We start from the raw sequence: 13,954 nt of genomic DNA, 5'->3' as shown, positions 1-13,954 counted from the left end.
CAATACAACAGTTGAGGTCTTATATTTATGTTAAATTCAATTTATTCTTACAATGTCTCCGCTATGTCAGCTTTCACTATGCTGCAGATTTACGCATTAACAATGTATGAAGTTTATTTTAGAGGATGCCAGGAGCAGAGAGCTGGAGAATCTGGACAGGTACACGAAGCAGGTACATGAAGCTCTGCTTGCCTGGGGTTAACAGGAAAAGTAAATTTGAATCTTGTAAAATACCTGGCAATGAAACAGCAACTCTTAGACTGTAAAGCCTCATTCTGCAGTGGGAACTGCAACCTCAAAGTCACAGATTACATAGAGCCCTGAATATTACAAGTGGCTCACAAAAACAGTTTTCTCTAATCCAAGGACTCTGGCTTAAGGAAAACTCAAGTTTTTAAAAGATGAAAGGCTAGATTCTGTACTACAACTTTAACTGGCTCAAGCCAGGAAAAGGAGGAGCACAACTTGAGGTAGGTCTCCATCACTGTGCAGTATCTGATTTTGGAGCTCGGTCAGAGAAACTGGCACTTTACTCAGTGTGCCCATACAGTGTGAAAGAACCACAGCACTTTGATACAGACACTTTTCTCTCCAGAGTCCTCACCAACCTCCTTCCACAGTCATCAGGACAAGTGGCACAGCTGCTCATGCTGATCCTGAACACCTCCACTTAAGCAGTGAGGCCTTGACCTCCATGCAATGTCAAAATGTGACTTTAGCAAATACAAATGATTTATCCTACACCGCAGCAAGTCTTTTTTTAAAAACAGGAAAAAAAAAAACCCTCTTGTGTTTGGCCTTTCCTGCACATTCTTTCCTAAGTCTTTTTCATTCAGTTTTAAAATAGTATTACTATTTGCATGAGTTGTAATAGTGACCAGCAAACCATGAGTCAAGGTCCCCCTGATGTGTATGGCACTGCACAGACCTAAAAGATTGTCCCTTCCCAAAGCATTTGTGGTCTACAGAACCTTAAAAACAGCGCATTTAGTTAGAAAGAAACACGAGGACAAACATGATGTTATGTCTAACATAAAAGATGAAAATTAATCCAGGTAGACTCCTGTCGCCTTTTGCATTAGGAAGACTTGATTCAATTAAAAGCCAGCAAACGTAAAGTGCACAGATGACATCCCCTTATATTTAGACTAATGTGTGGAACTCAAAGACGCCAGTGAGGTTTTGCGGAGGTAAATAGCTTGTGAAGCTTTAAACAAGAATCAGACATTAATAAACAAATGCAACATCTGTAATTTCCATACCGAGGATGAAAATTATAAGGAATATCAATCATCTGACTATAAAGAAATCATCCAGTCAGCAGACACTCCCAGGAGATATGTTTCTTTTACTTCCACTTTTTTTTTCTCCTCTGAAGATCTTCATTTGAATTGCACGTACTGGATGTTCACCACTGACAGAAACACAATCCTAGAACACATGCACATTTTTCTATTTTAACAGGTAAGCACTTTGTATCAGAAAGTTATTCGCATTTCACACTCACTTTAACAGCACTGCTGTCCAGAGGGTTATTCATGGTTCACAGCACCACAAAAACAGAATTCAGCCCTTGGTGTTTTACTGAAGGGATTCAGTGTCAACAGAAACATTCTTGTATTGAATCCTGATAGGCTAGTAGTTCACCACTGTCTCCAGTTTGGAGTCAAGATTCTGATTCCATTCCATTTGTGCAATTTATAAAGACTCAGCTTGTTTCATGTATCTTAACACATCTCAATCTGGATCAGAATAAATAATCATTGCCTGAAACCAAAACTCTATCACTTACCATCTCTTTCTTATGTACAGACTCTTATCCTCTCCCACTTCCTCGTTCTATTTGCTGTCTTCCTACAATGTACGTTTGCTTTCTCACATGTTAGCACCACCTCTTTTCCTTTCTTATCCTCTTACATTTCCTGCTTCTTAATTCTGCCTGCATCTCTCTACAACTGAAACTCTTACCCTGCTGGAGTAGCAGGTTGCGCAATTACTTAAATCTTCCCATCTAAGAAGTTTTCTCATAAACGTAATGGCAAACAGAAAAAAGAAATCAGTCATACTTAGACAACAGAGCTCTTGAGACGTATTATTGTGCTCTATCATCCTCTGTTTCTATTCTCATGCTTACCAGAGAGGCAGCAGCAAGTTTCCTGTGAAGACTTTAAACTCTCCATTCCCATTCTGGGTTCATTTAACATACATTGTAATCACACTGCTGAGACAAATTCATTTGAAATGCATGTAGATTAACGCCTCTAATTTTGTACTCTAGGTGTTCCATTGTAACACCTAAACACTGGCCTTAGCCAGTGGTACTTTCAATAGACTTCAGAGTCTGCTTCATTTCCTGACATTATGTTAACCTCTTTGTAAGTCCTCGCATTTACTCAGTTTGCAACGCTGAAAATGATCAACTGCCTTCAAAGTCAGAAAACCCACCTAGTCTTTCTCTTTGTACCATTGCCTATCCTCAGAATTTGGTTTTAAAGTTTTGTTGATAACATCTGAGACCAAATTCAAGTCAATTACCTTTACAGTATTTCAGGTCTGTAAAGGCGGTAGTCGTTATATGATAATAAATGCTTCATACTGTATTTTTAATGGAAATAGTGATGCAAAGTCCAATCAAGAACAGTTGAAAACAACAAAAGGGCCAGTCTTAAATAGCTGCATAGCTACTTTTGAGGTGGGGCAGTCATCTTTTTTTTTTTTCCTGACTGCTATCGCACATCCAGAAACAAAAAGAGGATACATCACTCCTAAAGTGCTAGGTTTATTTAATTTTGGCTTTGGGTGAGACTTCCAAAAAAGGGTGTCGAGAGCCAATCTGCCTAACATAATAGGACCAAAGAGATAAGGCAGAGGAGTTGTGAAATTAACCTGTTCCTCAAGCATCTCTGTAATATGAGTAGGATTTTCAAGAGGATGTTTTGCTTAACTCCATTTTTGATTAAGAAAATGTTAAAACTCCTCCTGACTTCACAGAAAGGAAATCATGTCAACAGTGCAGACTTTTTACTACAAAAAAATAAAAGCCCCATAACGATGGCAGGTGCTGAAGAGTTCAGTATGTTAATTGGCAGGAAAGTCTTGAGACTCAGTTAAATGGGGATAGGAAGACCAAGAAAAGATGGATGAAGATGCAAGGAACAAGATGCGGCATGCAAGAAACAACTAAAGAATGCAAATAATATACAACAATAAGGAGGCAGATAAAAGTGTGTGTTCAGAGGTGTATTAGAGGAAGAATAGGGAAAATTTAGAGATTTCCCATTAGAAATAGCAACTTATAATGATTCATCCTGCTGTGAGAAATCATCAGAAACCACAACTGGAGTCACATTCAGGTTGTCATTTCTGCGTACAGAAGTGCTTAAATCTGACCTATTATGCAGCTTTCCTAATCCTCATGTTAACATGCAAGAGCTGATATTCAGCCACTTCTTAGCAATGCCTTCTTTGAATTGAAACCAAAGAAATCTGTTTTATTCTGTAAAGCAGAAAAATATCATATTCCATTTCTCCTAAACTAAACAACAGTAGTATATTTTTTCTTTCTAACTCTGACTTGCATTGCATCCCTTCAGTCTTTGAGGAAAAGAGGGCCAGGAGGAAAAAACTTAAGCTTGCTCCCCATAGGACAAATAAATACAGTCAAATCACCGGCATGGAAGAATAACTGTATGAGCCCTAGGTACCAAAGCTTACCCACAAATAGCTCATAGTGAATAATGCATACAGTTTAAAGTCAGTTAAAATAAGTGCCAGGTCAGTTATCAGACAGCAGTGACTTTGCAAGGCTTTGAAACAAAATTCTTTTTTTGATTCTTCCTCTCTGAGGTACAAATAACTGAAATGAACTGCGGGCAAGAGCTGGCCCATTCTGCAGTCTTTCGCTCCTTCATCAAAATAGACTGGTGGTGCTGAAGAGGCAATAGTAACATGAAAGAGCCAGCTTTGACTTTGTGAAATGAGTTCTTGACATCACGTAAAGTCCTAAAGCACTACTATGCCTCAGAAGTGGAAAGGATTTGTCTTGGCTGAAAATTACAACAGAAAAGCAACAGACTACCACCATAGGCCAACTGCCTTGATTCCAGTTTAATTTCAACTTTAGAAACACTATGTATTTGGCTGTCAGATTACAACCTTTTCATGACCTAAAACTTCCACATTGTATGTTCATACAGATGCTTCAGGGCTAGCCTCCTTTCAGATGAATTCAAATCCTCAGACTGCTAAATGCTGGATGCATTTTCCAGCCTTGGAAAGGTACCAAGGGTTCTCCAGCAAGGCCATTAGGTTGAGGGCATTTGTGAAAGGAAAAAATGAATGAAAATCAGGTGGTATATGGAAATATGTGGTCGTTCCCCACATCGTACCCTGCTCTGGTCAGTGAGCCAAAGGCTTTAACAAGCAGTAAACTGCTGCATGGAAAACGCAGCCAACTGATTATTCACAGGAGCTCTAAAGCTTTTCAGTCACTGCTTTCCAGGATTCAGTAGAAAGCTGTTTAAATTGCAACCCACATTATTTTTTCCTTGATGTGCTTGTCCCTGTCAAAACACATGTTGTTCGTATGAACACAGCTCAGGCAATTCTGATTACCTTCAGCCAATACCTTACCCCTAATAGCAACATTTTCTGGTGATCCAAGGACTGGAACTGTTATCAACAGTGATATTATGTATTTTTATACTGGAGCCGGAAAAACTATTTTTATACCAAGATTTGGCAGGTGATTAATTTGCTGTTTAGAATTAAGAAGTTACACCTGGAAAAAAAATATGGAGCTTTATATTTTGAGGGAAGGTTTTGCTCATGTTTTACTAGAACTGCATTAAGTTACATTACTATTTGAGGACTGAAAAGCACCAGAATTCAACTGCAGAAATTCCAAAGTTCACATTATTAGGGACTTATTTTAGCTGTTGTCAGTAGAACTAAGACTGCTTAGCTTCCTAACCATTTATAAAGAATTCCAGGCTCACATAGACATGCCTGAAAAACACCTGGTCTGAAGTAAATTATGCAAAGATCCTCGAAGTAGCATCATTCAATACAATTCATTCACACAAAAGTACGGCATGTTCCTTCAGGTGAGCAGCAGCCATCCAGCTACTGGTTTCTACAGAGGCATGTTAAAATATATACAGCCTAATAAATAAGCCATCAACAACACATAGCCCTGTGTAATAACTGAATGGTTCTAACTTTCATATAAATTAATAGACAACAAGCAGGCTTTGAACTGTTGCATTTTTTTCAGTTTTGGAAGACTTTGCAAGGTAAATTATTTCCACCAAGATCATTCCTTCTTTGCATTTTGTTGGGTATTACTAGCTTAGATAACTCTCCCGACAGAATCCATGCCAAGACAGTTTGGAAACACTGAATGAAGTCTGAGTTTTCCTTTGCTAAGCAAGAAGCATAAACTGCCTTAGAATCACAGAAGTTTTTACCAGAAAACCAGAGATAAGAGGTTTTTGTCCCTGCAAATTTTACCATCATGAGGTTTAAGCTTCACATTTTTTATTGCACTTCAGGATACTTGGATGCATGCTTTTGCCTCCTCTCCTATTCCAGCGACTTAAACAAGTTCAAAGTAGCATTACTTTGACTTGATAATCAATTGCACTACATATTCAGAAACAGGAAAATCCCATTCCCTTTTCTCCCCTCAATACTATCAACATTTATGAAAAAGGTACATTCACGACTACCATTAAAAAGCGTACATTGCCTTCAAACAGGTTTTCATATGTCCTGTTTGTTAAATCAGCAACCTTTCATGCCAATTTAAAAAGCTGTGAAAGTACTTACTTTCTTCAAATATCTTAACTTATACATTTGTATTTTAGTAATCAATACTGCTTCCAATTAGTCTTACAAGTGTATTCAGGTTTTGGTAAAGCGTTGCATTTATTTTTTCTAATGTTTATATTAACAACTCATACAAAGACATCTGTTCTTCTGAATAATAGCTTAGATATTGTTTTTCTTTCAAACTCCTGTATAGAAATCAAAGAATTGTCAAAGAAAAAAAGATACTTAAAGATGCATCTAATCCAAATATTATCTTCTATGAATTATTTTTTACCGCAGATAGTCTTCAAGCGCTAAAGCACAGCTTAAACATACGATTTCACATCTGGGTGACCTACAGCTTTAAATCCCTACAAACAATCCTTTCAGAAAGTCTCTGGATACATAGGCATGCATTCCTAAGGACAGAAAATTCCTGGGTGTGCTGGTGGACAAGCAGCTTAACATGAGCCAGCAGTGTGCCCAGGTGGCCAAGAAGGCCAACAGCATTCTGGCTTGTATCAGGAATGGCATGGCCAGCAGGAGCAGGGAAGTTATCGTGCCTCTGTACTCGGCACTGGTGAGGCCTCACCTCGAGTACTGTGTTCAGTTCTGGGCCCCTCTGTACAAGAGGGACATTGAAGTGCTGGAGCGTGTCCAGAGGAGAGCTACCAGGCTGGTGAGGGGTCTGGAGACCAGGTCACATGAGGAGAGGCTGAGGGAGCTGGGCATGTTTAGCTTGGAGAAGAGGAGGCTGAGGGGAGACCTCATTGCCCTCTACAGCGACCTGAAAGGAGGTTGTAGAGAGGTGGGTGTTGGCCTCTTCTCCCAAGTGAACAATGACAGGACCAGAGGAAAGGGTCTGAAGTTGCGGCAGGGGAGGTTTAGATTAGGTATTAGGAGGAATTACTTTACTGAAAGAGTGGTCAGGCACTGGAACAGCCTGCCCAGGGAGGTGGTTGAGTCACCATCCCTAGAGGTATTTAAGAAACATCTAGATGCGGCACTTCAGGGCATGCTCTAGTGGCAGAGATTGTAGGTTGTTTGGTTGGACTCGATGATCTCAAAGGTCCTTTCCAACCATGAAGATTCTATGATTCTAAAGATCATATGGGAAAATCGACCCAGAAAGAAGATTGTAATGAAGGGTTTGGGCTTTTTCTATGTCTTCAGGATATTGGAGACCTGGTATTTCATGTCTGTCAGTATGGGATCTCTCTTGGACAATCTGAGGCAGGAATTTACATGGACTGCTGGAATATGGTCTCATACCTGTTTCCTCTAAAGTGGATTCACATTAGCAAGCACCATACTTGGAAATCCCATGTTAAAGTCTTCTGTGAAGAACTAGCAATAACATAGAGAGACTATGGCTGAAATTTACTATTTTGCCCTTATTTTTATTATACAAAGCAGAAACTATCTCATTTTGAATTACAAAAAAGAGGGGTTTTTTTATAAAACTAAGTAACATTTACAAAAGCACGAATATCTCACCTCATCTTTAAAATATCATCCTCATTTAAAACATTAAGTGTATCCACAGAAATGTCTAAGGGTTAATCCATGCTTTTGAAGCTAATCATGGATGCCTATATGAAAGGGATAGGTTTGATTATACCCAAAACCTACTTTAGCTCATATCACGTAGAAGGGAGAACGAAGTGGGGAAAAAAACCCCAGTGGGTACATTTCTTTTATTTTCTTGTCTCTGTCTCTGAATAAGCAAACATCATCCCTGTTGTTAACATCGGCACAGAAGTGCTCTCTATAATTACTTAAAACTTACCTTAGATCTAATTCATCATCACTATCAACAAGCAACAGACACGGAATGGCTATTGGTGAGCTTTAAATGCAAACTACAGAGAAACTCAAATCAAATGCAACTCTGCTTTAATATATGCCTATTTAATTGACACTTGACACGTAATTTCATTTTAACATGGACTGATGATATTTTAGGTTAGAGGGTAAATAAAACATACTTGTTCATACTCATCTTGTATCATGTAATGCTGTTTTCATCCACACTGATTATAAATTCTCATCATAGATGCTAGACTGCAACTACAAATCAAACCATGAGTGAATAAGGAACACAAATTTGTAGAGACTGACACGTGCTGAGGTTCCAGACTTTAAAATTAGCAATGGATTAGCAACCAACCTTGATATTGTTCAGGGAATGGGCTGATGTTGCCAGGTGGGACTATCATCATTGACAATATTTTGCTCAACTATCAGCTTCAGTTAGACTTTGAAAGTATTTGAACATTGATCATGAATGATTTTGGCATTTCAGGGAATCTACTTGAATTTTAATCCAGCAATTTGAACCCAAACCCAGCTAAACCTCTGATTACATCTAAACATTTATTTAAATACAGAGTTTTGCATTAACTTGGAGCATCAACAGCAACAGACTCACTAGTAACAGTCATTCTGAGTATCTCTGGCCATGGAAGCACCAGACAGATAAAACAGTTTTCTTCCTGCTGTAAACAGCATGAAAAGTGAACCTTCTGCTGCTTAAATGACTATCTCCCTATTTGTCAACATGCCGCTTGTGTTATTTTAGCCACTTGAGGCTTTTGGACCACTGTGAGTTTTCTCACTCAGACTACCCTCCAAAAAAACAGCACACGGTATGCTAGTGGTTTGGGTTCTATCGTATCCATTTGGCAATGCTATATTACTACCAGTTTTCTTAACGCAACATTTCAACTCATAGCAAGTTGGCGTAAAACACTATCATGAGCAACACTGTGAAATCTACTATTTTTGCCAAATTTACAAGGCCCTATCCTAGATAATCTAGGCTAGCACAAGGCAGGCTTTTTCCCTAATCGACAACGTATTGTTGGCTTTTACTGATTTCTTTGTAATCTCCTATGTACTTACAAATAGCTAATCATATTTTTTGGAAATGGCGTCAAGCACATTGGCCGTGCAAAGCACTTCAGCTTCTTTGGGAGAACATGGACATTTGTCATTGACTTTTCATAAACTTGGGGCAGCCCCTGTCATAAATGAGACACTGTGCATTGGAGAGAGAGTACAGCATCTTTTTTTTCAGCCAGTCTACCTTAGAAGAGCAGGAACACCCTTAGATTGTCATCTTATTTATGAAAAACATCCCAATCTAGCAGCAGAATATTCTCAGTCACTCTATAGGTAATGTATGAGCTGCTGGCACCATCAACTCACCTTGTAGGAACAGGCAGGTAGCCTTTTTAGTCAGATATGGAAGGTGATATTTGTGATACTTTGTTATTTATGGTATTTGTAATGTCAAAAATGAATGAAAGAGAGAGAGAAATGCCTGTCATCATGCTGTTGGCAGTGCAACCTGTGTCATCCGTGGTGGTTAGCCTTGGTCAGCAGCCAAATGCCCACCCAACTGCTTACCAACTCCCACCTGCCCAACAGGACAGGGGTAGAAAATAGGATGAAAAATCTCATAGGTCAGAATAAAGACAGGGAGGTTTTTTAATAGTTACCATCACAAGCAAAAGATACTCAACATGGGACCAAGTAATTCCATTTATTGTCAATTAAAATAGATTTGAATAGTGAGAAGACACAAATTAAAACAACACCTCTCTCAGCAGTGGACTGCTTCCCTTGGTAATTTACAAGATCATCCCTGAAAAGATATCTTGCCTTCGCACTCAACAGGAGCCACCACACAGCCACTCCAGAGGCTGTGGATTGTTGCCTCTCTTCTGATTTCTTTGCCTATTCCCTGTTCCCTAGTATGGTATCCCAGGCCTGGGCTTCCTTACCTTCTAATTCCTGTCAGCCTTAATATCCCAGCATCTGAGCAGCCATGCAGCAATCCATTCACCTGGCTGGCAGACACAATCTTTCCTCATATCTAAAGTTCACTCAGAGACCAGGTGATTTACGCCTATAGAGTGACTTCTGTCACCTCCTTCTCCTGTTTCCTTGCCAAAGGACCAGCTTCCTGATCAGACTCTTCCTCCTCCCTTAATAATTGATGCTATTGACCTGTCAATTTCTGCTTCCAGTTTTTCTTTTTGACTACTGAGGTGACTGCTGTCAATAGGGTTTAGGTCCCTCTCTTAACCATCAAATTGCAAACCAGAATTTTAATTTCCAACTATTTATCTAACATCTCCAGTGATCTCAGAGTAACTCCTAAAAATTGGAGATTTTGTATGTGTCTCTCATTTGCTTTGCATTACCTGCATAGATGCTGGTAAGTCAGTTACATGCCTTGTTTTGATGCATCATCCCAGGAGATATACATGATATTCATCCATCTTGCAAGATTCTCACAAAACCTAATTGACGCTTATTAAGTAATATAAAACCCAGTGGCCTGCATAAACATGATTAGGCATATGTTGATGAGTATCTTTCTACATAGTCTCTTCACATCAAAACTAATTTCTGCTAAAAGAGCCATCACCTGAGTTCCCTTAAGAGTGCAGTTTATTTTCTTAGCTTAATTTTTGCCTTTGGTGACTCCAGTACTATTCCAATCATTGTTTTTATATAAAGCCATAATCAATTTTTGCTTTCTCCTTTCCCTTTGATTATCAGCCACTTTTTAAAGCTGTATTATCCTTAATGTCATAGTTGACTAAATTTTCTCACTGAACTCTCCACTATATTGGGACACTGTATCGATTTCAGAACATTTGCCATTCTCCCTCAGGCAGGATTGTAACTTCCTCTTCCGTCCTGTCTTAATCCCAGCTTCCCTCCGGTTTCAGAAATAGGAATTCCCTTTCTTCTCACTAATACAACAGACTCCCACTTCCAGTAGCAAAGGAGACTGAACGTCTAGTCAGATCTCCAGTCTGAATTTGGGAACACTTGCTTAGATATGGCACAAATAGGGTCCTAACTCCATGCCTGAGAAGAGTCAGCCCATCCCAGAAAAGTCACCAGTATCTGACAACCTCGTCCTGGCTCAGTGTAACTCACTAGAATTCCAAATGTATCATTCCCAGATTAAACTGAAGTCAATTTTATTTCCCAGCTCTCTTTCTGATACCTTGGATTTAGTTAAGCTAAGATGTGCCCATCTGCTTTGATCAATGGGAATATTGAAGATAGAGCAGGAAGAGAGCTATTTAGCCAGGTGTCCCTTTGTAAAGGCTTCCTCTTTACAGTGAGTCAGAGCAGAGTACAGGGTGGATACAGTGCGGCTGATAATAAACCTGTGGGTAAATTAAAAGCTTTGTCTAGCTCATTATTGCAAAAAATCTTGATTTCACATTCACTCCCACTTCCCTCAATTAAAAGAATGTTCTTAAAAGGCTTTTGGTTTTTTGCTTAGCTGGGTACTTGAATAAAAAAGACTGAACAGCATGTCAGAGCAATGTTAATGTGTGCCTCAGTTCCTGTTTGTATATAGATGACCAAATTCATAGCACTGCAGTTTTGCTGCAACTTACTTGTGAATAAGTTTGCTAGAGTTGCCATTTTTTAAAATCACTCAATTAGGACAATTCAAAGAAAATGTCTTTTCTTTTAGTTCTGCAAGCACATATAAAGCATGTGCAAGCCCTATAATGTTTTTATTTCCACCAGCTGTTGGGCACAATCCAGATTATGCAAAGCAATAGCCAGTCTGTTTTAGAATTGGATCAGCCCACCCAGCCCTACAAAGGGCTCAATACCAATTACCAGCATAAGAAAAGAGTATGTGAAAACCTATCTGAATAACACATTGTGATTTCCAAAGAAATTCCATTATTAGCATTTAATAGGTGAGAATTTCTGACAAAAAGCTCAGAGCGATGCTGTTGGGCAGATTCTGAGACAAACAATTGAACTCAACAGAGTAGCATAATGCTTGGTAAAGGCTTTTAGTCAAAATTTCAAGCTGAAATGTTCTGTACATCCATGGAATAGGGGATTAAGAAAATGCCTAATAGGAAACTCAGGTTTGTACCAAAGTCCCTAGTTTTGGTGCTTAATGTAGGAGACTGATTTCCTTTGACTCTCTGTATGGCCAGCATCAAGAGGAAGCACCAAAATCAGGTGAACAATAAGACACTGCTATAGAGGGATAGCAATACATGAAGGAAGCACAGCACGGCCCAAAACTGCAAGGCATTTACAAAATGACCAGGCATGCAGTCACCAAGACTAATTTTATTATAGTTTCTTCTCTTCACCGAAAAAATATGCTTAAAACATGTCAGTCCTGCAACATTCCATTTTTCATTTAAAATGATGTGTATTGAAGGATGCAGTTGAAAAGCACATGCGCAAATCTAAAACATAATACCATTTTCAATACTGCCTTAGTGTTTGTTTCATTTTAATGCTGATGGTTTTCTAGATGTGCTATGTCTTATCTACTCACACTCCTAGAGATACAGTCTCTGCTCCAAATAGATTGCAATCAAAGACTGCAACAAACAACCAAAGGAGAGCCATTGATTGCTTTCAGACAACTACTTAGGCCAGATTAGCCATCTGACTTCTAGAAATCATAATTGTGGATTTTAAGGGGCAATACAGTCATGGAAAGACCAATATTATAGCACAGGGCTAAAGGAGAACATCCCAGTCACGACAATGACAGACACAAAGACTTTAGGGAAAGAAAGAGACAAAATAAAGTCTGACAGATTAGAATGACAACAGAATTAAAAGGCAACAGAAGCTAAGTAGGTATGCAGACAACTGTCAAAGGCTTTGAAGGAATAATGTTTAAACAATAGATAAGAAAGAAACAAAGAGTAAATAGAAGGATTTAAAAAAGACATTATCAATCTAACAGGGAAGACAGAAAACATCAGTCCTTATCATTTGAGCAGGATTCATTGAAACAGAAAACCAGATATAAAGACATTGCAAAAATCAAGCTGAAAGCCAAAGAAGCCTCAAATAAGAGCTATCACAAAAATGGAAAAGTGGATACACTATATGTGATAGAACTAAAATGACCACATTTCAATGAACATCTACAAAGATAAACTCTAGAAGAAAAAAGCAAACGTCCTCATTTTGATAAAGACAGTCTTTGCCTATGTAATACATATCTGCACTGTTACTCTGGTGATATAAAAACACACATACATATTGACTTGACCATCAGGAAGTTTGATGTTTTAAAAAACAAACAAGTCGGCATAATATCAGTGCCCTAGCTTTCAACAGCAAACGTCAGAACAAAGTGTACAAATGAGAATGCCAGGCTGTAATCATAAGACTGGAAAAAAGTTCAAATTCAAAACATTTCAATAATTTGGGGATTCAAATTATCAGGACGCATCCTTAGTAAAACACATACAATTTTTTTTTCATGTGTGACACTTTCAGTTCTCATTCTGAAACCAGAATTCTTTACTCCTTATGTTGGTTCTAAAAATCTTTGTATGAAACATTCCCTTAGAGTGTGCAAAAGTGCAAAACCACTGATGTCATATATCCACGTAAAACAGTTAACAATGAACATTTCCTTCAGCAAAAGTTGATGCCACTGTTTAAGTGGGCATACATCTTCATATCCCCTTCCTGAGACTGGCTCTACCACCTTGCCACTTCTTTTAATTCATTAGACAAGTAAATATGGAAATTACAGGAAGCCTGAGTTGGACAGTTCTGAAATGAAAGGACTGCGTGTAGGACAAGGGGGAAAATCACACTTGAAGGGAGAAATCACACTTGAAGCCTTACCTTCCAATTAGCAGGAACTCCCCAAGCACTCCCAGGCGCCTCATGGCAATGAGGATCCCCCTCACCGTCATTCCCTCGCAGAAGCAAACCACCACTCTAGCCTTGGGTAACCTTTCTCGCAGCTTGCGGAGCAGGCGATCAAAGCTCTTTTCCCCAGCATTGCTGTAGATCTTGTCAGAGTGAGCAATGCAGAGACCCTCTTGGGCAGCCAGCTCTTTGAAGGCTTCCATTCCACTTTCCCCATAATTTCCTGTTAAAAAAAAAAGTTTACATTATAACATGCATTTAACCAACTAAGTGTCAGCTGTGATGGGAAAGAGTTTTCCTCAAAAAAAAAAAAAAAATCAACTGGCATTAGCAGAAGGAAAAGCAAAGGAGGTCCACCAAAGTGAACATACTCAGAGTTCAGTGGAGCAACAAGATATCCACATATCAGTAGGTCTTAACTGACCTGGAGACTGCAAGTTTCTTTTCT

The 13,954-nt window shown here is 38.9% G+C and overlaps 1 protein-coding gene across 12 annotated transcripts in view; it reads right to left on the bottom strand.

Moving 5' to 3' along the window:
- Nucleotides 1-13,954, bottom strand: part of GRM1 (glutamate metabotropic receptor 1) — a 189,575-nt gene that overhangs the window by 138,082 nt on the left and 37,539 nt on the right. For all 12 annotated transcript variants that reach the window (XR_012586193.1, XR_012586194.1, XR_012586195.1 and 9 more), the window contains exon 3: nucleotides 13,480-13,729. Coding sequence is in view for 9 of the 12 variants with exons in the window: in XM_074580346.1 (XP_074436447.1) it covers nucleotides 13,480-13,729 (250 nt within the window). In the remaining 3 variants the exon portion in view is untranslated. The remainder of the gene's footprint in view (nucleotides 1-13,479; nucleotides 13,730-13,954) is intronic.

Source organism: Larus michahellis, chromosome 3 (assembly GCF_964199755.1).
Source record: "Larus michahellis chromosome 3, bLarMic1.1, whole genome shotgun sequence".
NCBI lineage: Eukaryota > Metazoa > Chordata > Aves > Charadriiformes > Laridae > Larus > Larus michahellis.
The sequence above is the reverse complement of the archived record's forward strand: the minus strand, read 5'-3'. Positions and strand labels throughout refer to the sequence as shown.